Source organism: Scyliorhinus canicula, chromosome 3, assembly GCF_902713615.1.
Source record: "Scyliorhinus canicula chromosome 3, sScyCan1.1, whole genome shotgun sequence".
Taxonomy (NCBI): Eukaryota; Metazoa; Chordata; class Chondrichthyes; order Carcharhiniformes; family Scyliorhinidae; genus Scyliorhinus; species Scyliorhinus canicula.
In genome coordinates this window covers 192,964,024-192,988,920 of record NC_052148.1, presented here as the reverse complement: position 1 = coordinate 192,988,920, position 24,897 = coordinate 192,964,024, and the positions used below count along the sequence as shown (strand labels likewise).

General features: G+C 51.1%; 1 protein-coding gene across 2 annotated transcripts in view; it reads left to right on the top strand.

Annotated features, from left to right (window-relative positions):
* Positions 1-24,897, top strand: part of LOC119963191 — a 92,420-nt gene that overhangs the window by 27,207 nt on the left and 40,316 nt on the right. Inside the window, exons 4-5 of one of the 2 annotated variants that reach the window (XM_038791930.1) lie at positions 4,827-4,902; positions 5,036-5,130. In XM_038791930.1, the coding sequence (XP_038647858.1) occupies positions 4,827-4,902; positions 5,036-5,130 (171 nt within the window). The remainder of the gene's footprint in view (positions 1-4,826; positions 4,903-5,035; positions 5,131-24,897) is intronic. The other variant, XM_038791931.1, reaches the window with a different exon arrangement.

Below are 24,897 nucleotides of genomic sequence, written 5' to 3'. Positions count from 1 at the left end.
TGGTTAGTATTGCTGCCTCACAGCGCCAGGAATCCGGTTGATTTTGGTCTGTGTGGAGTTTTCACTTTCTCTCCGTGTCCGCGTTGGTTTCCTGTTTTCCTCCCACAGTCCAAAGAAGTGCGGATTAGGTGGATTGGCAATGCTAAATTATCCCTTTGAGTCCAGGGATATGCAGGTTAGGTGGAGTTGCGGCGATAAGGAGGGGGAATCACAGAATCATAGAATTTAGTGCAGAAGGAGGCCATTCGGCCCATCTAGTCTGCACCGGACCATGGAAAGAGCACCCTACCTAAGCCCACAATCCCACCCTATCCCCCTAACCCAACCAACCCAACCTTTTTTTGGACACTAAGGCCAATTTAGCATGGCCAATCCAACTAACCTGCACATCTTTGGACTGTGGGAGGGAACCGGAGCACCCGGAAGAAACCCACGCAGATATGGGGAGAAAGTGAAAACTCCATACAGACAGTGACCCAAGCCGGGAATAGAACCTGGGACTCTGGAGCTGTGAAGTAACTGTGTTAACCACTGTGCTACCGTGCCCCCCCCCCCCCCCCCACCCCCCGATGGGCTGAATGGCCTCCTTCTGCACTGCAGAAATTCTATCCATGTTCCCCAAGCTTTTGTTTATTTGAAGTAGGCTCTATATCTGGACATATTCAGGGTGGCATGGTGGCACAGTGGTTAGCACTGCTGCCTCACGGTGCCGAGGGTCCAGTTCAATCCCAGCCCTGCGTCACTGTCAGTGTGAACTTTACACATCCTTCCCATGTCTGCATAGGTCTCACCCCCCACAAACCCCAAGATGTGCAGTGTGGGTAGATTGGCAACGCTAAATTGCACCTTAATTGGAACAAAAATGAATTGAGTACTTTAAATTTATATTAAAAAATGTCTGGACATATTCCTTTTGCCTGCAGATGACATGTCCCTGCATATGAATATATGTAGCTTCTAGCAAGCATAACTGAGCTACATTGTGAGCTTGACTGATAATCTTAAATTAGTTGTTACTGTTATTTTTGGCACACTGGATTGTTCAGCAAATGTTGTCCAATCGCAGAATCACATCTAATGTTAGCCCTATGTTCTGAGTTTTGAAGGCATGGCTTGGTTACATAGATACATAGAAAATAGGAGCAGGAGGAGGCCTTTTGGCCCTTCGAGCCTGCTCTGCCATTCATCTCGATCATGGCTGATCATCCAGCTCAATAGCCTAATCCTGCTTTCTCCACATAGCCTTTGATCCCATTCTCCCCAAGTGATATATCCAGCCGCCTCTCGAATATATTCCACAGGCTTACCACTCTTTGTGTGAAGAAATGTCTCTTTATCTATGTCCGAAATGGTTTACCCTGAATCCTCAGACTGACCCCTGGTTCTGGACATACCCAATATTGATAACATCTTCCCTGCATCTACCCTGTCTAGTCCTGTTAGAATTTTATACGTCTCTATGAGATCCCCCTTCATACTTCTGAACTCCAGCGAGAACAATCCCAACCTAGTCAATCTCTCCTCATATGACAGTCCCGCCATCCCTGGAATCAGTCTGGTAAACCTTTGCTGCACTCCCTTGAGAGAAGGAGACCAAAACTGCACACAATACTCCAAGTGTGGCCTCACCAAGGCTCTGTACAATTGTAGCAACACATCCCTGCTTCTATACTCGAAACCTCTTGCAATGAAGGCCAACATACCATTAGCCTTCTTTACCGCCTGCTGCACCTGCATGCTTACCTTCAGCAAATGGTGCACAAGGACACCCAGGTCCCGCTGCACACTCCCCTCTCCCAATTTGCAACCATTCAGGTAGTAATCTGCCTTCCTGTTTTTGCTTACAAAATGAATAACCTCACACTTATCCAAATTATACTGCATCTGCCATTGGTTTGCCCACTCGCCCAATCTGTCCAGATCTTGCTATAGGATCCCTGCATCCTCATCACAATTCACCCTCCCACCCTGGTTGAATCTGGTCAGTACCCTGCTTATTTCAAACAGCTGAAGGGACCTGTTTGATACAACCCATTTGTCTTTGGGATGTCCAGTTTATGTATGTGTCATTGCATTGACACTGGAATTCATATATTAGGGGCGGGATTCTCCGACCCCCGGGGGGGGGGTCGTCGGATCTCCTGGGGCTGGCATCAATCCCGCCCCTGCCATGTCCCGAATTCTCCGCCCCTGAGATTCAGCAGGAGCGGGAATCGTGCCGGTCGGCGGGCCCCCGGCGGCGATTCTCCGGCCCGCGATGGGCCGAAGTCCCGCCGCTGACAGGCCTCTCCCGCTGGCGTGGATTAAACCGCGGGATTGACGGCGCAGGCGGCTCGGGGATCCGGGGGGGGGGGGGGTGCGCGGAACGATCTGACCCTGGGGGGTACACCCACGGTGGCCTGGCCCGCGATCGGGGCCCACCGATCGGTGGGCTGGCCTGTGCCGTGGTGGCACTCTTTTTCTTCCGCCTTCGCTCCGGCGCACGCATGGACTTATGCCGGCAGGCGGGGCGTGGGGTCCCGGCATGTCGGAGTGGCGGGAAACACTCCGGCACGGGCCTAGCCCCTCAATTTGAGGGCTTGGCCCCTAAACTTCCGCACCTTTGGGCGGCCCGGTGCTGGAGTGATTCACGCCACTCCGACACACTGGGACCCCCGCCCCGCCAGGTAGGGGAGAATCCCGGCCCACATTTCTCATGGTCATGTCATTTTGGCGTGGCAGGAGCATCCTGTTAGTGGAAAACACCACGCGTGTTGTCACTGTATAATAACAGCATGAAATGGCGAGTGTCACCTCTTGCTGAAATTTCTGAGACACTTTACCCTTCCAGGGTAATTTGAGGTAGATTGAACACTTTTCAGGTCTGAAAGTGACTTCCTTCAGCCAATTAGTGAGTATGCGCAATAAACAGCAAGCAATGATCTGAACGGTGTCAAGCTTGCCTGGTGAGCAAATGGCTCAGACCCTATTTACAAAATTGCTGATTAGGCCTATCCTGTAGCTCGTGGTGCTCTAGGAATCCCAACACGTATATTGACCAGTGAAGGTGCAGTAGACAATAGTAGAGACCACTTTCTATTGGGCCAACAGAAACACAACTGTGAATTTCTCAGCAGTTTGCTTTGGAGTCATCATAGAGTAATAGAATTTATAGTGCAGGAGGAGGCCATTCGGCCCATTGTTTCTGCACCGGCCCTTACAAAGAGCACCCTACTCAAGCCCACGTATCTACCCTATCCCCGTAACTCAGTATCCCCCACTTAACCTTTTTGGACACTAAGGGCAATTTAGCATGGCCAATCCACCTACCCTGCACATCTTTGGACTCTGGGAGGAAACCGGAGCAGCCGGAAGAAACCCACGGGGACACGGAGAGAAAATGCAGACTCCGCACAGAGAGTGACCCAAGCCGGGAATCGAACCTGGGACCCTGGAGCTGTGTAGCAACTGTGCTAACCAATGTGCTACCGTGCTGCACCTTTGAATGCTATTAAGCCTGATGTCAAACATTCAGTCAACCAAACAAAAATTAGCATCTTCGTGGGGGTAGGGTGGAACGACTCCATCCTGACGGAGTCTTGAGAGAGACGCTGCTCAACCCGGTTCCAAAGGTGAGGTGATGGAGAGGTTCCCAGCTGAGTTTGAGAATTGAGTCATGCCATGCTTCAGGAGTTTTGATCTAGAGTCTGGACAAATTAAATCCAATGGAGCACATCAATCCTGTCTTTGAAGACTGGGATTGGTTTGGCCTTTCAACCACTGGTCCCGTGTTGTCCTGTTCCAGATGTCGGTTGGAGTGGTTCGGGGTGGCTGAATCGGTCAAGTCACCCCCCAGGCCAGAACCTCGGTTGTTGACTGCCTGGTAAGATGGCTTGGTGGAAGTAATGTTGTCTCGTGCTTCGATCATTGGAATCCTTGTGAGATCCTGAAGAGTACTCAGTAATCCTGATCCTGTCTCGTCCTTGATTTTGGCTTTCTTCATGAACCAGTGAAGAAATATTTATCCTGAGGACTGCCTTGCATTTCTACATCTCGGTTATTGTCCTGGACTTTGATCCCTGTTGATCATGTTGTCATCTGCTTTATGTTGTCCATTTTTTCTTTTACAATGAAGTGAATAATGTGGGTGTGATGTCCTGTACCATTGATTATCCCCATTTGCCAAGATCATATCATGTGAAGCTGAATGCTGCACGCAGGATTTGTGCACAGTCTTTATCCTAAATGTATTCGGGTTTCATATTGTCTGACAAACCTTGTGATGGAGGGAGGGGTTGATTTTTTTTCTGTCCCCCCTGTCTCGTATGGAATAGAATAGAAATAGAACAATGCGATGATTTTAGACCTTGATGAGGAGGAATTACTTAACTCAATGTATTGTGAATCTTTTTAATCTCTAAAATTCACTATCAAAGAGAATTCTGAAGGCTCAGACATTGAGCATGTTGAAGTCAGATGCAGGAAGACTGAATTAAATTTTTTTAAAAATCTTGTGGGTCAGCGCTCTGATGTCAGGAAGAGGCGGTGTTTCTCTCTGGGCTCCAGGCACACGCATTGATGCGCGGGCATGCGTACACTCGGGAACGGCACAATGGATGGCTCCGCGAGCCTCTCGACATCTGCCCGCGACCCACCCGCGGGTCGCAACCGCCACTTTGAAAATGCCTGCTGTATATAGTGCATGGGATGTATGTACCGAGATAACAACTAGCAAACAATTACACAGATTGGAGTTGTTTTATTAAACATGGTAACGTCTGTTCATCACTCTTCTATTCCCATCAGAAATAACTAAAAATGACTGATGTATTCCCATTCTGCTCTAGTTACTTCAGGCAGTGCTCAATGGCTCAAATGTAGCCAGGGTAGCAGAGGCTTGGATGATGCTTACCGGTGAAAAAGGTAAAGAATTGTGATGCTGACTCTAGCCAACTAATAACCACTGTTACCTACTGTTTTGAAAAATCTTTTCTGACATTTCCAGATTGAAAGTTTGATAGAAATCGTGACAGTGTGAATTATTTTGGTTCCTTAGATCGCCAAGCTGTGAAGAGCATGATAGATTGCATCATCAGTACATCAGTGGCTATAACCAAGAAAGATGTTGAAAGACAAAGCTACATCAATCAAGTAAGTAACTGGCACGGCAGGTTGAGAGTAATTTGTAATTACCAGCAAAGTTCCATGGAGACAATGTACAGATCACAATTGGCAATTTTGCCAACTTTTGTTGGCATTATTACATTGTGACAAATCATGTTATTGCTGTAATAAGATGAGAAAAATAGCAGAAAATAGTGACAAAATTACATCCAGAAATATAATTTCTAAATTAGTGCTTTGAAATTTGGCTCTCCAAATATTAGCATGTTGATGCTTAATGAGTTCACTATCTACCTATTATTTTAATGAGGGATTTACCAATCCAACATTTCTGCGAATATAACAAAGAAATTCTATACTAACCTGTTAAGTGTTTCCATGGGTCTGAAATTCCTTTGTCTGTTGTTTTTCAAAGAGATGAGTTTCAAAGCAAGTCACCATCGAATTCAGCACAAATCAGTAAAATGTTTTGCTCCTTATACCACCTGACATTATGATTCTGTATCTTTATATAATTAATTTAAATTATTCCTTGAATGTGCTTTTATCAAACATCTTTGATCAAAAGTTTTTCAGCTATGGTTTGATCCAATTGCATGAGCAAAAGCCACCGACTAAAAAAGAAAGCTGTGTTATTTTGTATGTGTGGTTAGTTTATATGGTGACAAGTGATATTGGTGACAAAATTGAGCGATTGTGACTTTCCGGTGGCGGCTATATGGTGAGTAGTCGCACACGCGGTGGCTCCTGCCAGGGCGCTTTGTTTTGGCCTTTTTTTCCCAGTTTATGGGTGATTTATTTGGAGGAAATTGGTGTAGTTTAATGGATTAAGATTCCCTTGTACGAGTAATGTCCGGTAAATAGAACACAAGGCTGAAGTCAGGCAAGGGATCGCTATCAGGCTCAGATGTTCCTTGAGCCTCAACAGGGGCGAACATCAGACTTCCGGTGTCGGCAATGAACAGCTGAGCCGCACGTTCGGCGGCTCCCGAGATCAACGGACTTCGGGGCTTTTTTAAAGGCCCCCAACGGAGCTGAGGAGGCAAATCCCGACGGGGAAGAGGCCAGGAGTCGCCCCAGTGGCCCTATGGTCCAGACCAGGAGCGGGACAGGGAGAGAATCAACGGAAAAAACACCCAGAAAAAAATCGGGACCCAAAAACAAAATGGCGGCCGGCGAAAGCTTCGAGGAGCTGAAGAAGTGGGTCCAAGAGCAGCAGACGACTCTGCTGCGCTGCTTCCAGGAGCTGAAGGTGGAGCTGCTGGAGTCCATCAAGGTAACCAACAGGGAACTGTTGGAGACCCAGACTGTGTTGTTTCTCGTGTCTTAATAAAGCTCGTAGTCTCAAATGTGGAGAAGATGCTTTATTGTAAGTTCGTTCACTCTTCAGAACTCTACCTACGGCTACCTTCAGTGTTTCCAGCTGATGTGGGTGTATCTGTGTTGCTCCACGTTCTGCCCTCAGTGAAGTGCTTGCTCACTTCCTGTCCCCATCTATTTATATGGCTCTCCCGTGCCCCCTCTAGTGTTTGCTCAGTTGTATTGCATCTGGTTAACTTGTGATCACCACATCCCCCTTTTTCTCTTTACATATTTTCTGTACATCGTTAAAGAAAATTGTACATCCTGTCCCGGTGTATTTATAGCTCTCCCTCTGGTGTTTGCTATTGTTTTTGTATCTAGTAAATCTACGATTACCACATCCCCCTTTTTCTCTTTACATATTTGCTGTACATCGTTAAAGAAATTTATAGAAAACAGTTACTTATGATATGTGTATCTATGCAGGTGATGGTGCTATTGCATATTGTACAAAGCCAATGTAGTTATATGTCCAATCTTAATAAAAACATTTATGAGTCCAAACTTGATGAATTTGTTCAGAGCTTTTTTTTTTTCATTTTGTTGTTGATGACGTGGTGATATTGATATTGCAAGTCCGCTGTGAATGTTGTTGGTGTTCCTTGTTATTTTAAGTACCCACTGCATCATCCCGAGGTGTTTGCATGGTCCCCTCACTGATGTTGACTGGCATGGACTTTTTTTTTTCTGTGCTTGTGGTGTTGATTTATTGTCTCATCCGCCTTGGATGCTGGTGTGCTTGCTCGTTCTGGAGCAGACGTGAGTTTGTGCGATTCGTTGTCATCCCATGACATGTTTGTAGTCTTGTCATCGTTTTGCAGTGAGCTGTGGCATTGTCCTTCATGTGCCGAGTAGTACCATTGTGTACAAGTCGTTGTTTCATTGCTGTTGTTTCTGTCGTTCCTGTTTTTGTTGTTTTCGTTGCCGTACTTGTTGCTGTTTTTGTAGTTTCTGTCTTTGGTGTTGGCACTGTCGTTGTTCCTGACTTTGTTGTTTTCGTTGCCGTTCGTGTTGCTGTTTTTGTCGTTTCTGTCTTTGTCGTTTTCGTTTCTGCTGTGCTTCTTGCTATTGTTGTTGGTCTTGTTATACTCTATTCGTGTCCCGAGTGGATAATTTGAGTCATTGAGCATTTCGTCTCGAGAGTGGTGCGAATGATCTGATGTTGCATCGGTGCAGGTGACATCAATCATTTGTGGAGAATTGGATTCCTCATCTTTGCTTTCTTGGTGCTCCTCTTCCGGAGTCAAATTCTTCGCGATTCCATTTGACGCGGTGTCTCTGGATTCTTGGCGCTCCTCTTCTGGAGTCAAAACCTCCATGATTACAATTGACGTGGTGTCTGTGGACTTCTGGCGCTCCTCTTCTGGAGTCCAAATCTGCATGATTTCAATTGACGTGGTCTCTCTAGACTCTTGGTGCTCCGCTTTTGGAGTTGAAATCTTCATGATTTCTGTTGATGTTGTCTCACTGGACTCCAGGTGCTCCTCTTCTGGAGTCAAAATCTGCATGGTTACTTTTTGCTTGGTCTCTCTGGACTCCAGGTGCTCCTCTTCTGGAGTCAGAATCTGCATGGTTTCTTTCGGCGTTGTCTCTCTGGACTGTTGGGTGGCCCGACTCTGTGCTTCTGTACAGACAAGCTGAGAACTGCCAGTCTCGCTGTGATCCTGTACGTCGAGTGCGATCACCTTGTTACTGTTTTCGCTCTGTGCTTCGGTACAGACAAGCTGAGAACTGTCAGTCTCGCTGTGATCCTGTACGTCGAGTGTGATCACCTTGTCACTGTCTTCGCATGCAGTGGGTAGAGGTGCATTGTCTTCTTCTTGTTCATGTGAGCTTGTTAGACTTTCATAGTCTGCTTGTGGTTGCTCAGATATGGCAGGTTGACCTTCATGGTCTTGCGCATGCATGGTGTCAGTGGTTAGATGTACGTTGTCTTCTTCTTGTTCCTGTGAGCTTGGTAGACGTTCATAGTCTGCTTGCGGTTGCTCAGATACAGCGGGTTTACCTTCATGGTCTTGTTCATGCATGGTGTTCGCCAGGGAGTGTTTGCTTGCATCCCTTTTGGAGTCTTTCATCACTCGCACTGTGGAGCCTGTCATCGCTCGCTCTGTGGAGTCTTCCTGTGCTCTCTGTGTGGCGTCGTCTTCGTCTAGGGTATTGCTGTCATCCAATGTATCGACGAGCTGCCATGGCATCATGGTGTTGGATTCATCTACCATGAGTAGAGTCGTGTTGAGCTTTGCAACGGTGTCGCTGATGCTGTGATCAGCATGTCCAAATAACTCCTCCATGTCTGAGTAGTATTCTTTGATACCCATTTCATCTTCATTGGCTTCTTCTACCACGAGTTGATTCGTGTTGAACTTTGCGACCATGTCGCTGATGCTGTGATAAGCATATCCGACTGACTCAGCTGTGTCTGAGTAGTATTCTCCGAAAACCAAATCATCCTGGTTGGATTCTTCTACCACGAGTTGATTCGTGTTGGACTTTGCGACCGTGTCGCTGATGCTGTGATAAGCATATCCGACTGACTCAGCCATGTCTGAGTAGTGTTCTTTGAAAACCAAATCATCTTGGTTGGATTCATCTACGAGTTGGTTCGTGTTGTGCTTTGCGACCGTGTCGCTGATGCTGTGATAAGCATATCCGACTGACTCAGCCATGTCTGAGTAGTGTTCTTTGAAAACCAAATCATCTTGGTTGGATTCATCTACCACGAGTTGGTTCGTGTTGTGCTTTGCGACCGTGTCGCTGATGCTGTGATAAGCATATCCGACTGACTCAGCCATGTCTGAGAGGTAATCTTTGAAAAACAAATCATCTTTTGTTGTTTCGGAATTCTTTTTGTTCTCTTCACTTTGGGTGGTGCAGAATGCTTTTTTCAGGGTGTTGTGCAAGTTGTTTTTAGCTGTTGGTTTAAGTTCAGGCGTTTTTCTGTGTTCTGAGGCAAGAAAATTTGTGTTTACCACTTTAAGTGTCTTGTTTGCAATTTTCGGGCATTTCCCTTTTAAGTGGGCGTGGTCGGGATGCTCAGACGTCATGACGTCACGCGCAGGAATGCATTGCGCATGCGCAAATCGGCCTTCCTCCTTCACTGTGCGGTTTTGTTTCTATTGCGCATGCGCGGCGTGCGCATGCGCATTACGATCCGCGACCAAAACTTTTTTTGACTGCGCTTGCGCATGCGCATAACGATCGGCACCGCGATATTTTTTAAACTGCGCATGCGCGGCTTCCGGTTCCGGCGCATGCGCAGACGCAATTTGTAGTTCTTTGCTTACCGGAGACTGCAAAATGTGCTCCGACGCCATTTTTTCGCGGATTTCAGCGATTTTTCTTTCCCATCTGGACTGGATTTCTAAAAGTTGTAAGTTACCTTCTCTTCCCGATTTGGACTGGGTTTCAGCATTTTGGCTTTGTGAGAAATTCTTGTTATTTCTTCTTTTTGATCTGTACTTTTCATTCGCGATTTCTTGTTCTTTTCGTGATTTTTTAAGTTTTGCATCACTCAGTCTCTGTGCAGTTTGGACTCTGAGTATGTCTTGCTGTTCAAATTTCACACAGTACTCTTCAAATTTGTTTAGTAACGTTTGTAAGCTGTTTCTGTCTTCATCTTTTGAGTATTTAAATCCATTATACACTTTCCTATTTACAGGCCCTGCGGTGAGAATTGCTATTTTAATGTTGTCGGAGGCGTCTTGTACCTCATTAGCTACGAGATCCAAATCAAACATTTGTTTAAACCTTTTCCAGATACCTCTTACATTGCCAGTCAGGTCCAGCTGCTCTGGGTGTCCAAGCCACATCCTCGAATTAGCGATGTCTTCCCAAGTCAAATGTCCAGTAGGAGATTTCCATGCCATTTTGAGCTTTCTGTGTCTGCCACTGAGGTGTCCTGTAGTAAGCGTCTGAAGCCACTCCTTGGTACCATGTGTTGTTTCTCGTGTCTTAATAAAGCTTGTAGTCTCAAATGTGGAGAAGATGCTTTATTGTAAGTTCGTTCACTCTTCAGAGCTCTACCTACGGCTACCTTCAGTGTTCCCAGCTGATGTGGGTGTATCTGTGTTGCTCCACGTTCTGCCCTCAGTGAAGTGCTTGCTCACTTCCTGTCCCCGTCTATTTATATGGCTCTCCCGTGCCCCCTCTAGTGTTTGCTCAGTTGTATTGCATCTGGTTAACTTGTGATCACCACACAGACAGCCCAGGGGGCTGCGATCCGGGAGCTGCAGCAGCAGGCCTCCGAAAGGGAGGACAAGGTTGTGGCCGTGGTGGGGAAGGTGGAGATGCACGAGGCGCTCCATAAAAGATGGCAGGAGCGGTTCGAGGAGCTGGACAACCGGTCGAGGAGGAAGAATCTACGGATCCTGGGCCTCACGGAGGGGCTGGAGGGGTCGGACCTAGCGGCCTATGTGGTGATGATGCTAAACTCGCTGATGGGGGCTGGGTCCTTCCAGGGGCCCCTGGAGTTGGAGGGGGCCCACAGAATTCTGGCTAGGAGGCCCAAGCCGAACGAGCCGCCGCGGGCGGTGTTGGTGAGGTTCCACCGGTTCGTGGATCGTGAGTGTGTGCTCCGGTGGGCCAAGAAGGAGCGGAGCAGCAAATGGGAGAACACGGAGGTGCGGATCTTCCAGGACTGGAGTGCGGAAGTGGCGAGGCGGAGGGCCGGGTTTAACCGGACGAAGGCGGTGCTCCACAGACGGAAGGTGAAGTTTGGAATGCTGCAGCCGGCGCGTCTGTGGGTCACCTATAAGGATCGACACCGCTATTTTGAGTCCCCGGAGGAGGCGTGGGCCTTCGGTCAAACCGAGAAACTGGACTCAAACTGAGGGTCCCCCGGATGGGGGATGCTGTATAATACTGTATTTATTTATACTGTATTTGTATTTATGGGGTTTGGGGTAAGATGTGGGGTGGCCTTAAGGTGGGTGGGGTGATGTCGTACGGGTGTTTTCTGTATGGGTTTTCAAGCAGGGGTTGGGTGGACGGGTTCGGACGGAGGGGTAAACGGGGTGATCGGGGAGCTGGTGGGGGGGACTGACAATGGGAGTGGCCCTGGAGGAGGCGGGGCCTGGCAGGGCGAAAGCGCGGGCTTTCTGCGGGGTTCCTGCGCTGGGAGAGGGAGGGGGCGGGTTTCCTTTTCCCGCGCAGGAGCGGGGTAGGGTGGACTCGTTGACGGGCACAATGGAGGAGGGGCAGTCCCACGTTGGGAGGAGCCGAAAGTAGGGCGGGAGCCGCCGGGGTCAGCAGAAGTTAGCTGGCTCACAGGAGTGCAGTAGAGGGGGGGGGGGCGCGGTTAGGAGGGGTCCTAGCCTGGGGGGGAGGGGGGGGGGGGTACCGGGTTGCTGCTGAAACGGTCAGGAAGGAGCTGGAAGACGCAGGGGGTGCTGGAGGGGGGGAGTTGCCGCCGTGGGAAACTGGCAGAGCGTGGGACGCTGGCCGGGGGTGGGCAAGGGATGGGGTATGGCTAATCGGCAAGGGAAGGGGGCAGGGAGCCCTCGGATCTGGCTGATAACCTGGAATGTGAGGGGGCTGAATGGGCCGGTCAAAAGGGCCCAAGTAGTTGCGCACCTGAAGGGACTGAAGGCGGATGTGGCCATGCTCCAGGAGACACACCTGAGAGTGGTGGACCAGGTCCGGTTGAGGAAGGGGTGGGTGGGCCAAGTATTCCACTCAGGGCTGGATGAGAAGAATAAGGGGGTGGCGATCCTGGTGGGGAAGAAGGTGTCGTTTGAGGCGTTGAAGGTGGTGGCTGACAGTGGCGGGAGGTACGTTATGGTGAGTGGCAAGCTGCAGGGGGAGCGGGTAGTGTTGGTAAATGTTTATGCCCCAAATTGGGACGATGCGGGGTTCATGCGGCGTATGTTGGGCCGCATTCCGGACCTGGAGGCGGGGGGGCCTGATCATGGGGGGAGACTTTAACACAGTACTGGATCCCCCATTGGATCGATCCAAGTCCCGGACGGGTAGGAGATCGGCGGCGGCTAAGGTTTTGAGGGGATTTATGGACCAGATCGGGGGGGTGGACCCTTGGAGGTTTGCGAGGCCAAGGGCCAGGGAATACTCGTTTTTCTCCCATGTACACAAGGCCTACTCGAGGATTGATTTTTTTGTCCTGAGCAGGGGGCTGGTGACGAGGGTGGAGGAAGTGGAATACTCTGCCATTGCCATTTCGGATCATGACCCGCACTGGATGGACCTCGGGCTGGGGGATGAGAGGGACCAACGTCCGCTCTGGCGCATGGAGGTGGGGCTGCTGGCAAATGAGGAGGTGGCCGGGAGGGTCCGGGTGTGTATTGAGAGATACCTCGAGGCCAATGATAACGGGGAGGTTCGGGTGGGGACGGTCTGGGAGGCATTGAAGGCGGTGATGAGGGGGGAATTGATCTCCATCCGAACCCATAGGGAGAGGGGGGAGCAGAGGGAAAGGGAAAGACTGATAGGGGAGATGGTGCAGGTGGATAGGAGATATGCGGAGGCCCCAGAGGAGGGATTGCTGGGGGAGAGGCGTAGCCTTCAGGCCAGATTTGACCTACTGACGACCAGAAAGGCGGAAGCTCGGTGGAGGAAAGCACAGGGGGCGGTGTATGAACACGGGGAGAAGGCGAGCAGGATGCTGGCGCACCAGCTCCGGAAGCGAGACGCGGCCAGGGAGATTGGGGGAGTGATGGATAGAGCTGGGAAGGTGGTGCGGAGGGGGGTAGATATCAATGGGGTCTTCAGGGACTTCTATGGGAAACTGTACCGGTCTGAACCCCCGGTGGAGGAGGGTGGAATGGGCCGCTTCCCGAGGGTGGAAGAGGAGCAGGTGGAGGGAATAGGGGCGCCGATCGAGCTGGAGGAGGTGGTCAAAGGGATAGGGAGCATGCAGTCGGGGAAGGCGCCGGGGCCGGACAGGTTTCCGGCTGAATTCTATAAAATGTATTTGGACCTGTTGGGCCCCCTGTTGGTCCAGACCTTTAACGAGGCAAGGGAGGGGGGGGGGGGGGGGGGCTCTGCCCCCAACTATGTCACGGGCGCTGATTTCCTTGATCCTGAAGTGGGACAAGGACCCTCTGCAGTGTGGATCATATAGGCCGATTTCGCTGCTGAACGCCGATGCTAAGCTGCTGGCAAAGGTCCTGGCCACTAGAATAGAGGATTGTGTGCCTGGGGTCATACATGAGGACCAGACGGGGTTTGTGAAGGGAAGGCAGCTGAACACAAACGTGCGAAGGCTCCTCAATGTCATTATGATGCCGGCTGTGGAAGGGGAGGCGGAGATAGTGGTGGCGTTAGGCGTGGAGAAAGCCTTCGATAGGGTTTAGTGGGAGTACTTGTGGGAGGTGTTGGAGAGGTTTGGGTTTGGGGAGGGGTTTATCCGGTGGGTGAGGCTGCTCTACGAGGCCCCGATGGCAAGTGTAGCCACGAATAGGAAGAGGTCGGAGTATTTTCGGCTGCATCGGGGGACGAGACAGGGGTGCCCCCTGTCCCCCTTGCTCTTCGCGTTGGCGATTGAGCCCCTGGCCATGGCACTGAGGGAGTCAGGGAACTGGAGAGGCCTGGTGCGGGGTGGGGAGGAGCATCGGGTGTCGCTGTACGCGGACGACTTGTTGCTGTATGTGGCGGACCCGGTGGGGGGGATGCCGGAGGTGATGAGGATTCTTAGGGAATTCGGGGGTTTCTCGGGGTATAAGCTGAACCTGGGCAAAAGTGAGGTGTTTGTGGTGCATCCGGGGGAGCAAGAGGAGGGGATTGGTAGGCTCCAATTGAAGCAGGCAGGGAAGAGTTTCAGGTACCTAGGGGTCCAGGTGGTGGGGAGCTGGGGGGCCCTGCACAGGCTCAACCTCACAAGATTGGTGGAGCAGATGGAGGAGGAGTTTAAGAGATGGGATATGTTACCGCTGTCACTGGCGGGGAGGGTGCAGTCCGTCAAGATGACGGTGCTCCCGAGATTTTTGTTCCTGTTCCAGTGCCTCCCCATCCTTATCCCGAAGGCCTTTTTCAGGAGGGTCAACAGCAGTATCACGGGATTTGTGTGGGCGCATGGGACTCCGAGGGTTCGAAGAGTGTTCCTGGAGCGAGGCAGGGATAGGGGGGGGCTGACGTTGCCCAACCTCTGTGGGTACTACTGGGCAGCCAACACAGCGATGGTGCGTAAGTGGGTAACGGACGAGGAGGGGGCAGCGTGGAAGAGGATGGAGGTGGCATCTTGTGTGGGCACGAGCCTGGAAGCGCTAGTAACGGCGCCGTTGCCGCTCCCTCCAACGTGGTATACCACGAGCCCGGTAGTGGCGGCTACCCTCAAAATTTGGGGGCAATGGAGACGGCATGGGGAGAAATGGGGGGCTCGATGGAGGCCCCGATACGGGGGAACCATCGGTTCGTCCCAGGGAGCATTGATGGCGGATTTCTGAGCTGGCACAGGGCAGGGGTTAGGAGGTTGAGGGACCTGTTTGTGGAGGGGAGGTTCGCGAGCTCGGGGGAGTTGGAGGGGAAGTTTGGGCTCCCCCCGGGGAGCATGTTTAGGTACATCCAGGTGAGGGCGTTTGCCAGGCAGCAGGTTGAGGGGTTCCCCTTGCTGCCCCCACAAGGGGTGCGGGATAGGGTGCTCTTGGGGGTGTGGGTCGGAGGAGGGAGGATCTCGGACATATACCGGGTAATGCAGGAGGTAGACGAGGCCTCGGTGGAGGAACTGAAGGGGAAGTGGGAAGAGGAGCTGGGGGAGGAGATTGAGGAGGGGACGTGGGCAGATGCCCTGGAGAGAGTGAATTCCTCCTCTTCCTGTGCGAGGCTTAGCCTCATACAGTTCAAGGTGCTGCATCGGGCCCACATGACTGGGCCGAGGATGAGCAGGTTTTTCGGGGGAGAGGACAGGTGTGCTAGGTGCTCGGGGAGCCCAGCGAACCACGCCCATATGTTTTGGGCGTGCCCAGCGTTGGGGGAGTTTTGGGAGGGGGTAGCAAAGACGGTGTCGAGGGTGGTGGGATCCAGGGTCGAGCTAGGCTGGGGACTCGCAATTTTTGGGGTTGCAGTGGAGCTGGGAGTGCAGGAGGCGATAGAGGCCGGGGTTCTGGCCTTTGCATCCCTAGTAGCCCGGCGGAGGATCTTGCTCTAATGGAAGGATGCGAGGCCCCCAAGCGTGGAGGCCTGGATCTCGGATATGGCTGGGTTCATTAAATTGGAGAGGGTGAAATTTGCCCTGAGGGGATCAGTACAAGGGTTTTTCAGGCGGTGGCAGCCTTTTCTGGACTTCTTGGCGGAACGGTAGGGAAGTAGGCCGACAGCAGCAGCAACCCCGGGGGGGGGAAGGATGGGGGGGAGAGAGAACTGTGCACATGGGTTGGTGGAAGGTGCTATCTCTCTCTCTTTTTTGTTTCTCTTTTGTATATCTCTTCTTTCTTTTTCTTTGTTTTTGTTCTTTCCTTTTGTTTGAAGTTGCTCTTGAAGCTGGGGGCGTACTGTTCATGGGGGGTTACCGCGGGTGTATGTTAACAAAGTTAAGATGTTTCAGGCGGGGAAGGCGCCGGGGCCGGATGGGTTCCCGGTGGAGTTTTACAGGAAATTTGTGGACTTGGTGGGTCCAGTGCTGGTGCGAGCCTTTAATGAGGCGCGCGAGGGGGGGGTTCTGCCCCCAACAATGTCGCAGGCCCTGATCTCCTTGATTTTGAAGCGGGACAAGGACCCGGTCCAGTGCGGGTCCTACAGGCCCATCTCCCTCCTGAATGTTGACGCCAAGCTGTTAGCAAAGGTCCTGGCAACCAGGATAGAGGACTGTGTGCCAGGGGTAGTCCATGAAGACCAGACGGGGTTCGTGAAGGGACGCCAACTTAACACAAATGTCCGGAGATTGTTAAATGTGATTATGATGCCAGCAGTGGAAGGGGAGGCGGAGATAGTGGTAGCGCTGGACGCGGAGAAGGCATTTGACAGGGTGGAGTGGGAATACTTGTGGGAGACGTTGGAAAGGTTTGGGTTTGGGGAGGGATTTATCAAGTGGGTAAAACTGCTCTATTCAGCTCCGATGGCAAGTGTGGTAACAAACGGGAGGAGGTCAGAATATTTTGGGCTCCATCGAGGTACTAGGCAGGGATGTCCCCTATCTCCCTTACTCTTTGCATTAGCGATTGAGCCGTTGGCGATGGCACTGAGGGGTTCAGGGGGGTGGAGAGGACTGACAAGGGGAGGGGAGGAACATCGGGTCTCGCTCTATGCGGATGATTTGTTGTTGTATGTGGCAGACCCGGAGGGGGGAATGCCGGAGGTAATGGGGATACTAGCGGAGTTCGGGGACTTTTCGGGATATAAATTAAATCTGGGGAAAAGTGAGGTCTTTGTAATACACCCGGGAGACCAAGGGGAGGGAATTGGGAGGCTCTCCTTCAAAAGAGCAGTTAAAAGTTTTAGGTATTTGGGGGTGCAGGTGGCAAAGAACTGGGGGACCCTCCACAAGTTGAACTTTTCCAGACTGGTGGAACAGATGGAGGAGGAGTTTAAGAGGTGGGACATGGTGCCGCTGTCGCTGGCAGGGAGGGTGCAGTCAGTTAAAATGACGGTCCTCCCGAGGTTCTTGTTCTTGTTCCAGTGTCTGCCCATCTTCCTCCCCAGGGCCTTTTTCAAGAAGGTAACGAGTAGTATCATGGGGTATGTGTGGGCACATGGCACCCCGAGAGTTAGAAGGGTCTTTTTGGAGCGGAGTAGGGATAGTGGAGGGCTGGCGTTACCCAACCTTTCAGGATATTACTGGGCGGCAAATACATCGATGGTACGAAAGTGGATGATGGAAGGGGAGGGGGCAGCCTGGAAGCGCATGGAGAGGGCGTCCTGCGGCAACATAAGCTTAGGGGCACTGGTAACGGCACCATGGCCGCTCCCTCCCACGAGGTATACCACGAGCCCGGTGGTGGCGGCCACCCTCAAGATCTGGGAGCAGTGGAGGCGACACAGGGGGGAAGTGGGAGGTCTGATAGGGGCACCACTAAGAGGGAACCACAGATTTGCGCCGGGAAACACAGGAGGGGGATTCCAGAGCTGGCAGAGGGCGGGTATTAGACAACTGAGGGACTTGTTTATAGAGGGGAGGTTTGCGAGCCTGGGAGAGCTGGAGGAGAAATTTGGGCTCCCCCCGGGGAACACGTTCAGGTACCTCCAAGTGAAGGCATTTGCCAGACGACAGGTAGCGGGGTTCCCCGCGCTCCCCGACAGGGGGGTGAGTGATAGGGTGCTATCAGGGGTCTGGGTCGGGGAGGGGAAGATCTCGGACATCTATAAGATTATGCAGGAGGTGGAGGAGGTACCAGTAGAGGAGCTGAAAGATAAGTGGGAGTTAGAGCTGGGGGAACAGATAGAGGACGGGACATGGGCAGACGCCCTGGAGAGGGTCAACTCGTCGTCGTCATGTGCGAGACTAAGTCTCATTCAATTTAAGGTACTGCATAGAGCCCACATGCCGGGGACAAGGATGAGTCGGTTTTTCGGGGGTGAAGACAGGTGTATTAGATGTTCGGGAAGCCCTGCGAATCATGCACATATGTTTTGGGCATGTCCGGCGCTGGAGGAGTTCTGGAAGGGGGTGGCAGGGACGGTGTCGAGAGTGGTGGGGTCCAGGGTCAAGCCAGGATGGGGACTTGCGATCTTCGGGGTTGGGGTGGAACCGGGGGTACAGGAGGCGAGGGAGGCTGGAATATTAGCCTTTGCGTCCTTGGTGGCTCGGAGGAGGATCCTGATTCAGTGGAGGGACGAAAGGCCTCCGAGTGTTAACACCTGGTTAAACGACATGGCAAACTTCATCCAATTGGAAAGGATCAAATTCGCCCTGAGAGGGTCGGTGCAGGGGTTTTTCAGGCGATGGCAACCCTTCCTAGACCTCTTGGATCAGAGATAGAAACTGAGGCCGTGACAACAGCAACCCGGGAGGGGAGGGGAGGGCGGGAGGGAGGGGGGAGGAGGGGGGGGGGGGAGGGGGGACAAAGACGAAGGAAGTACGGTAGCGGTGGTGGCACGGGCAAGGCCTGCCCGAGGACGCTGCTAGAAATGATAAGTTGGTCTGACTGTCGGTTCGCCGGCGGGGGGGGGGGGGGGGGGGGGTGGGGGGGACGCGCGAGTAGGGGGGGGGGGGCTTTTTTTTTTCTCTTTTTTTTGTTAAGTAGGGGGGTTTGACTTTGTTTTGTTATAATTTAAATGTAAATGTAGGGGGGGGTTAAAATGTTTGTATTTTGAAAAATTTCTTCAATAAAAATTATTTTAAAAAAAAGTTAAGATGTTTATATTTTGTATTTTGTAAAAATTTCAATAAAAATTATTTATTAAAAAAAATAATTTAAAAAACAGCGGCGAACATAGTGGCAGCTTCTGCTGTGCCATTGGCCCCTCAGTTCGACAACTGAGACGTTGGTTAACTTCTTGACCAATGAATTTAAGAAGCAGCGGCAGCCGGTTGCTGAGGATCTGGAGAATGCATGGAGGGGGCTTTGGCCCCAATTCGGGTGGCCATGGACAAGATGGCGATGATCCAGAATGTGGAGGTGGCGCTCTCTGACCATAGTGATTGGACTGTCTCCCTGGAGGCAGAGATGACATTGTTGGCTGAGGGGCATGGAGTGCTAAAGGCCAGGGTTGACGAGCTGGAGAACCGCTCCATAAGCCAAAACCTAAGAATGGTTGGGCTGCTGGAGGGCCTGGAGGGCTCCAACCCCACTCTAAGATGTTCAAAACGTTGGTGGGGGAGAGTTTTTTTCCGATTGGGCCGATCAGTTGCTGAGGCAGAAGCACAGATCTAGGTAGCCACCATGGGCAATCATTGTCAGGTTTCATTGATACCTGGATAAGGAGCAGGTCCTGAGGTGGGTGAAGGGCCAATGAGAGTAGATGGCAGGGCCACGCCATCTGAATATACCAAGATGTTGGGGCAGAGCTGGCAAGAAGGTGTGCAGCATTTAATAAGGCCAACTCCATGCTGTACAAGAGCAACGTGAGGTTTGGTGTGGTGAATCCGATCGTCTTCGGGTGACTTTCAAGGACAGAGACTATTACTTCGATGCACCGGAGGATGCGGATGAGTTTGTCAAGAAGCACATATTGGGGGTGAACTAAAGTCCTTAAGGACTATGGAGTTTGTTGTTTGTTCATCTGTATTTGTATTTTGTGTGGGATTTTTATAATGTGGGGGAGGGTTTGGTGTTTTGACTTGGCTTGTTGGTGGGTGTTTTTTTGGCTGAAGTTGATGTTTACCAAATGCACTGTTGGAGTTTTTGGGGGAAGGGGGGGTTGGATGTAGATTTTCCTCTATTGTTCTGTATTAAGTACAGTAAGATGTCTAACAACACCAGGTTAAAGTCCAACATGTTTGTTTCAAACACTAGCTTTCGGAGCACTGCTCCTTCCTCAGGTGAATGAAGAGGTATGTTCCAGAAACATATATATAGACAAATTCAAAGATGCCAGACAATGCTTAGAATGCGAGCATTTGCAGGTAATTAAATCTTTACAGATCCAGAGATAGGGGTAACCCCGAGGTTAAAGAGGTGTGAATTGTCTCAAGCCAGGACAGTTGGTAGGATTTTGCAAGCCCAGGCCAGATGGTGGCGGGTGACTGTAATGCGACATGAATCCCAGGTCCCGGTTGAGGCCGCACTCATGTGTGCGGAACTTGGCTATTAGTTTCTGCTCGGCGATTCTGCGTTGTCGCGCATCCTGAAGGCTTACCCGGAGATCAGAGGCTGAATGCCCTTGACTGCTGAAGTGTTCCCCAACTGGAAGGGAACGTTCCTGCCTGGTGATTGTCGCACGATGTTCGTTCATTCGTTGTCGCAGCGTCTGCATGGTCTCCCCAATGTACCACACCTCGGGACATCATTTCCTGTATTAAAGTTCTGTATTAAAGTTTGGGTAGGCGGGGGGATGATTGTTGACATTGATTTCTGCCCTGTGTGTGGGGTCACCCTGCTATTAGTATAGCCAGCTAACAGGAGCAGAGGATGGGAAATGTCTGCAGCTTGTTACCATTGGGGAGTTTTTTTTAAGTAATGAGCTTAGGCTTTTTGTTTTTGTTCTGTTTGGGAGTGGGGTAGCGGGGCTTTTGTTCATTTTTGGTTCTTTGTTTGGTTTTCAGGGAGAGGTGGGGCTAGAGGTGGAGGGGGATGGGGGAGGGGTAGAATGCTGACAGGGACAGTTCCTTTGTTTTTGGACTGGCTTTATGGGAGAGGTGGTGGCCATCTTGGGTAGGCCCGGAGTTGGCGCAGGTTGGGAGTCTGCTGGATTGCCTCACAAGTTGGATATGGCTGATTCTGGGTCGGGGGAGATTAGAGGCCCCCTGTCCGGTTGATAACTTGGAATGTGAAGGGGTTAAATGGCACAGTAAAAAGGTCCTTTATGTTTGGGCACTTGAGAAGTTTGATGGCAGATGCATTTTTTCTACAGAGACCCATTTGAAAATCAATAAGCAAACAAGGTTGCGGAAGTGATGGGTGGGGCAGGTATATCACTCGAATTTTGATTATAAAGCGCGGGGGGGCCGCTGTGTTGATTAAAAAGAGGGTGGCTTTTTCTACGGTTAATATATTAGCAGACTCAGTTGAGAGGTACTGGCGGGCACGCTGGTGGTGTTGGTCAATGTGCCTGCACCGAACTGGGATGACACGCCATTCATTAATAAGGTATTGGGGGGGGGACACTTCAATTGCGTTTTGGATCCAAGATTTGATCATTCGAGTCCCAAGTCTCTGAGTCCATTGGGGTGGCAAAGGAGTTATTGGTTTTCCTGGAACAGATGCGTAGGGCAGACCTGTGGAGATTTAGGTTTCTGAGGGATAAGAAGTTTTCTTTTTTTTCCCCACAGCCAACGGGTTTACTCCTGGATTGACTTCTTTGTGGTGTGTAGATCTCTTCTGCCTGGGGTGAGGTGGGTGGGTTACTCAGCGATCTTTATATCGGACCTTGCTCTGCATTTAGTGGACCTGATGTTGGAGCCGGACCACTCTCAGTGACTCCCTTGGAGACTGGACATGACAGAAATGAGTTTTTGTGAGCCTGTATTCTCTGCCATTGGAGAGTACATTGAGTTCAACAGGATTGAAAAGGTCTCACCTTCCAAGCTCTGGGAAGCCCAGAACGTGGTTATTAGGAGGGCGATAATCTCTTGTAACGCGCATAGGGATAAATCTGGGAAGGTGGAGAGGCAAGGGTGGGGAACACCATTCTCGAGGTGGACCGCCAGGACTTGATCACCCTGATGGCGGAGTTATTTGCGGAAAGAAAGAAATTGCACAAAGACCCAACAGAATGCGGGTCCTATGGACCATTTCACTGCTAATCATAGATGCGAAAATGTTGGCCAAAATCCTAGCCAAGCAACTGGAGAACTGCATACTAGAGGTGGTGGCAGAAGACTAGATGGGCTTTGTCAAGGGTAGACAGGTAATATTGAACACCAGACGCCTGCTGAACATGATAATGACACCACCCAGGGAGCGAACACCAGAGGTGATCATCTCCCTGGACAGAGAAAGGCCTTCGACAGAGTCGAATGGAAGTACTTCATATAGGTACTGGAGCTGTTCGGACTTGGAATGGGGTTCACCGCCTGGGTAAAGCTGTTGTACAGTGCTCCCAAGGCGAGCATATGGACGAGCGCCACAAGCTCTAAGTGACGAACACCACCAGCTGCAAAGAGGCACAAGGCAGGGATGCCTGCTGTCCCCCCTGCTGTTCGCCTTATCAATCAAACCACGATCAAGCTGAGAGTGGTAAAGAATTGGAAGGGGTTCTGGAGAGGAGACAGTGAGGACAGAGTCTCGCTCTACGCGGATGACCTGCTCCTCTATGTTGCAGCATGGAGGGAATCATGGCACTTTTGAAAGAGTTTGGAACCTTCTTGGGCTACAAACTCAACCTGAACAAAAGTGAGGTCTCCCAGGTGAGGCAATCAGAGCTAGAGGGACTGCCATTTAAACAGGCACAAAACAATCCCGCTACCTGGGAATCAAATTGGCCATGACTGAACACAGATCCACAAGTGGAACCTGACCAGCCTGGTGGAGGAAATTAAAAAGGACCTGCAGAGGTGGGACATACTCCCACTCTCATCAGCGGGGAGGGTGCAGACAGTCAAGATGAACATGCTGCCCAGGTTCCTCTTACTGTTCAGATCCATGCCCATCTACATCCGAAGGCCTTTATCAACTCAGTGGAAAAATTGATCATGGCATTTGTGTGTGTGTGTGTGTGAGTGTATGTGTGTGTGTGTGGGGGAGGGGGGGGGGGGGACTCTAGAATTACCCAAAAAGTCCTGCAAAGAACGAGAAGGATGGGGGGGGGGGGGGGCCCTCCCAAACCAGCAGTACTGAGCAGCAACAGCGGAAAAGTAGAGGGATGGATAAAAGAACAGGAGGCCGAACGGGTAAGAATGAGGAGGGCTCTTGCACGGGTACCTCCCTCCAGACCCTGGCCACTGCAGCGCTCCCATCCCCCCCGACCAGGTACTCAATGAACCCAGTGGTGATAGCTACACTCTGGTCGTGGAATCAACTATGAAAGCACCTCAGTCTAACCAAGGTGTCCATTAAGACCCCCATCAGTAATTTGGAGGCAGTTTCGCCAACACTTCGGGTTGGGGGCAGGGTCAAGGGAAATGCCGATTTGGTGGAACCACAGATTTGAGCCAGGGAAGTGGGATGGAAATTTTCGGAAATGGGAGGAGAAGGGGATTAAGACACTAAAAGATTTGTTTCTTGGGGGTCAGTTTGCAGGATTGAAGGAGCAGGAAGCAAAGTATGGGCTGGGGCAGGGGGAAATGTTTCAATACATGCAGGTTCAAGATTTTGCCTAAAAGAAGATACAGAGTTTCCCGGTGGAGCCGGCCTCCAAATTGCTGAAGGAGGTGCTGACGACAGGGGGACTGGAGAAGGGGTAGTGTCGGCGGTTAATGGAGCTGTTTTGGAAGAGGAGACGGCACCACTGGAAGGGATCAAAGCAAAGTGGGAGGAAGAGTTGGGAGAGGGTATGGAGGAGGGGTTCTGATGTGAGGTGCTCCGGAGAGTGAACGCCTCCACCTTGTTCGTAAGGTTGGGGCTGATACGGCTGAAGGTGGTATATAGAGCACACCTCACAAGGGTAAGGGTGAGTTGATTCTTTGAAGGGTAGAAGATGTGTGTGAACGTTGTGGGGGGGAGGCAAATCACGTTCATATGTTTTGGTCCTGTCCAAAGCTGGAGGATTACTGGAAGGAGGTGTTTAGGGTAATCTCTAAACTGGTGCAGGTGAAACTGGACCGGGCCCATGGGAGGCCATATTCGGAGTGTCGGACCAGCCAGGGTTGGAAATGGTTGCGGAGGCAGATGTTGTAGCCTTCGCCTCGCTGAGCGCCTGAAGGCGGATCCTGATGGGATGGAGAGCATCCTCTCTACCCTGTGACCTGGCGTGGCCGGGGGGGACCTGTTGGGATTCTTGACTCTTGAGAAGGTTAAGTTTGAACTGAGGGGAAGAGAGGGGTTCTACAATTCATGGGCATTATTCATTGTGCACTTTCAAGAACTGGATAACATCGAACATTAGTTGGGGTGAGTGGGTGTGAGGGTTGGGAGGCGGGTGGCTGTGTGTGTTAATGGCGGCTATGGGTGATCCCTAATTCCTTTTTGTCATGTTAACATGCGGGCTAATGTTTGGGGTTTGGTGGAAGGATGGGATCGTTGTTATTGATATGGGGATTGACATTATATTCGTTACTGATTATTGTTTGTTGTTGGGTGCAAATTTGGGAGAAAATGTGAAAAAGGAGAATAAAAATATTTTAAAAAAAGATTCCCATCTGCAACAACCACACGTTCGTGCCAGCCAAAATGGATGCCACCATCAAAAGTTGGATATAGGATGGGGGGACGTGGCAGTTAGGGACATCTACACAGACAGCAGACTGACAACACTAGAGGAACTGACAGAGAGGGTCCAATTGACCGGGGAAAATGATCTAAGATATATGCAAGTCAAAAACTTCTTACGTGGGGAAGTAAAGACATACCCATAGCCACCACAACAATCGCTATTAGAGGACCTACTGGACGCGGACATTCTAGGGAAGGGAAACTGCGGGGAATTTTATGGGCGGTTACTGGGAAGAGCACGCGCACCACTGGATGAGACAAGGAAAAAAATGGAGGAGGACCAAGGGCTTGAAATAGGGTGGGGACCCTAGAGCAAAACACTGCATAGGGTCAACTCCAGCTCCACTTGCGCGAGGCTAAGCCTAATGCAGCTGAAAGTGTTGACTTAACCAGAACCCGTATGAGTAAGTTCTTCCCAGAGATGGAAGACAAATGTGAATGGTGCCAAGGAGGCCTGGCCAACCGCGCCCACTTGTTCTGGTCTTGCTCCAGACTTTTTGGGTTCTGGACAGCCTTCTTTGAGGTGATGTCCAAGGTTGTGGAGATGAGGGTGGAACTGTGCCCGAGAGTGGCAGTC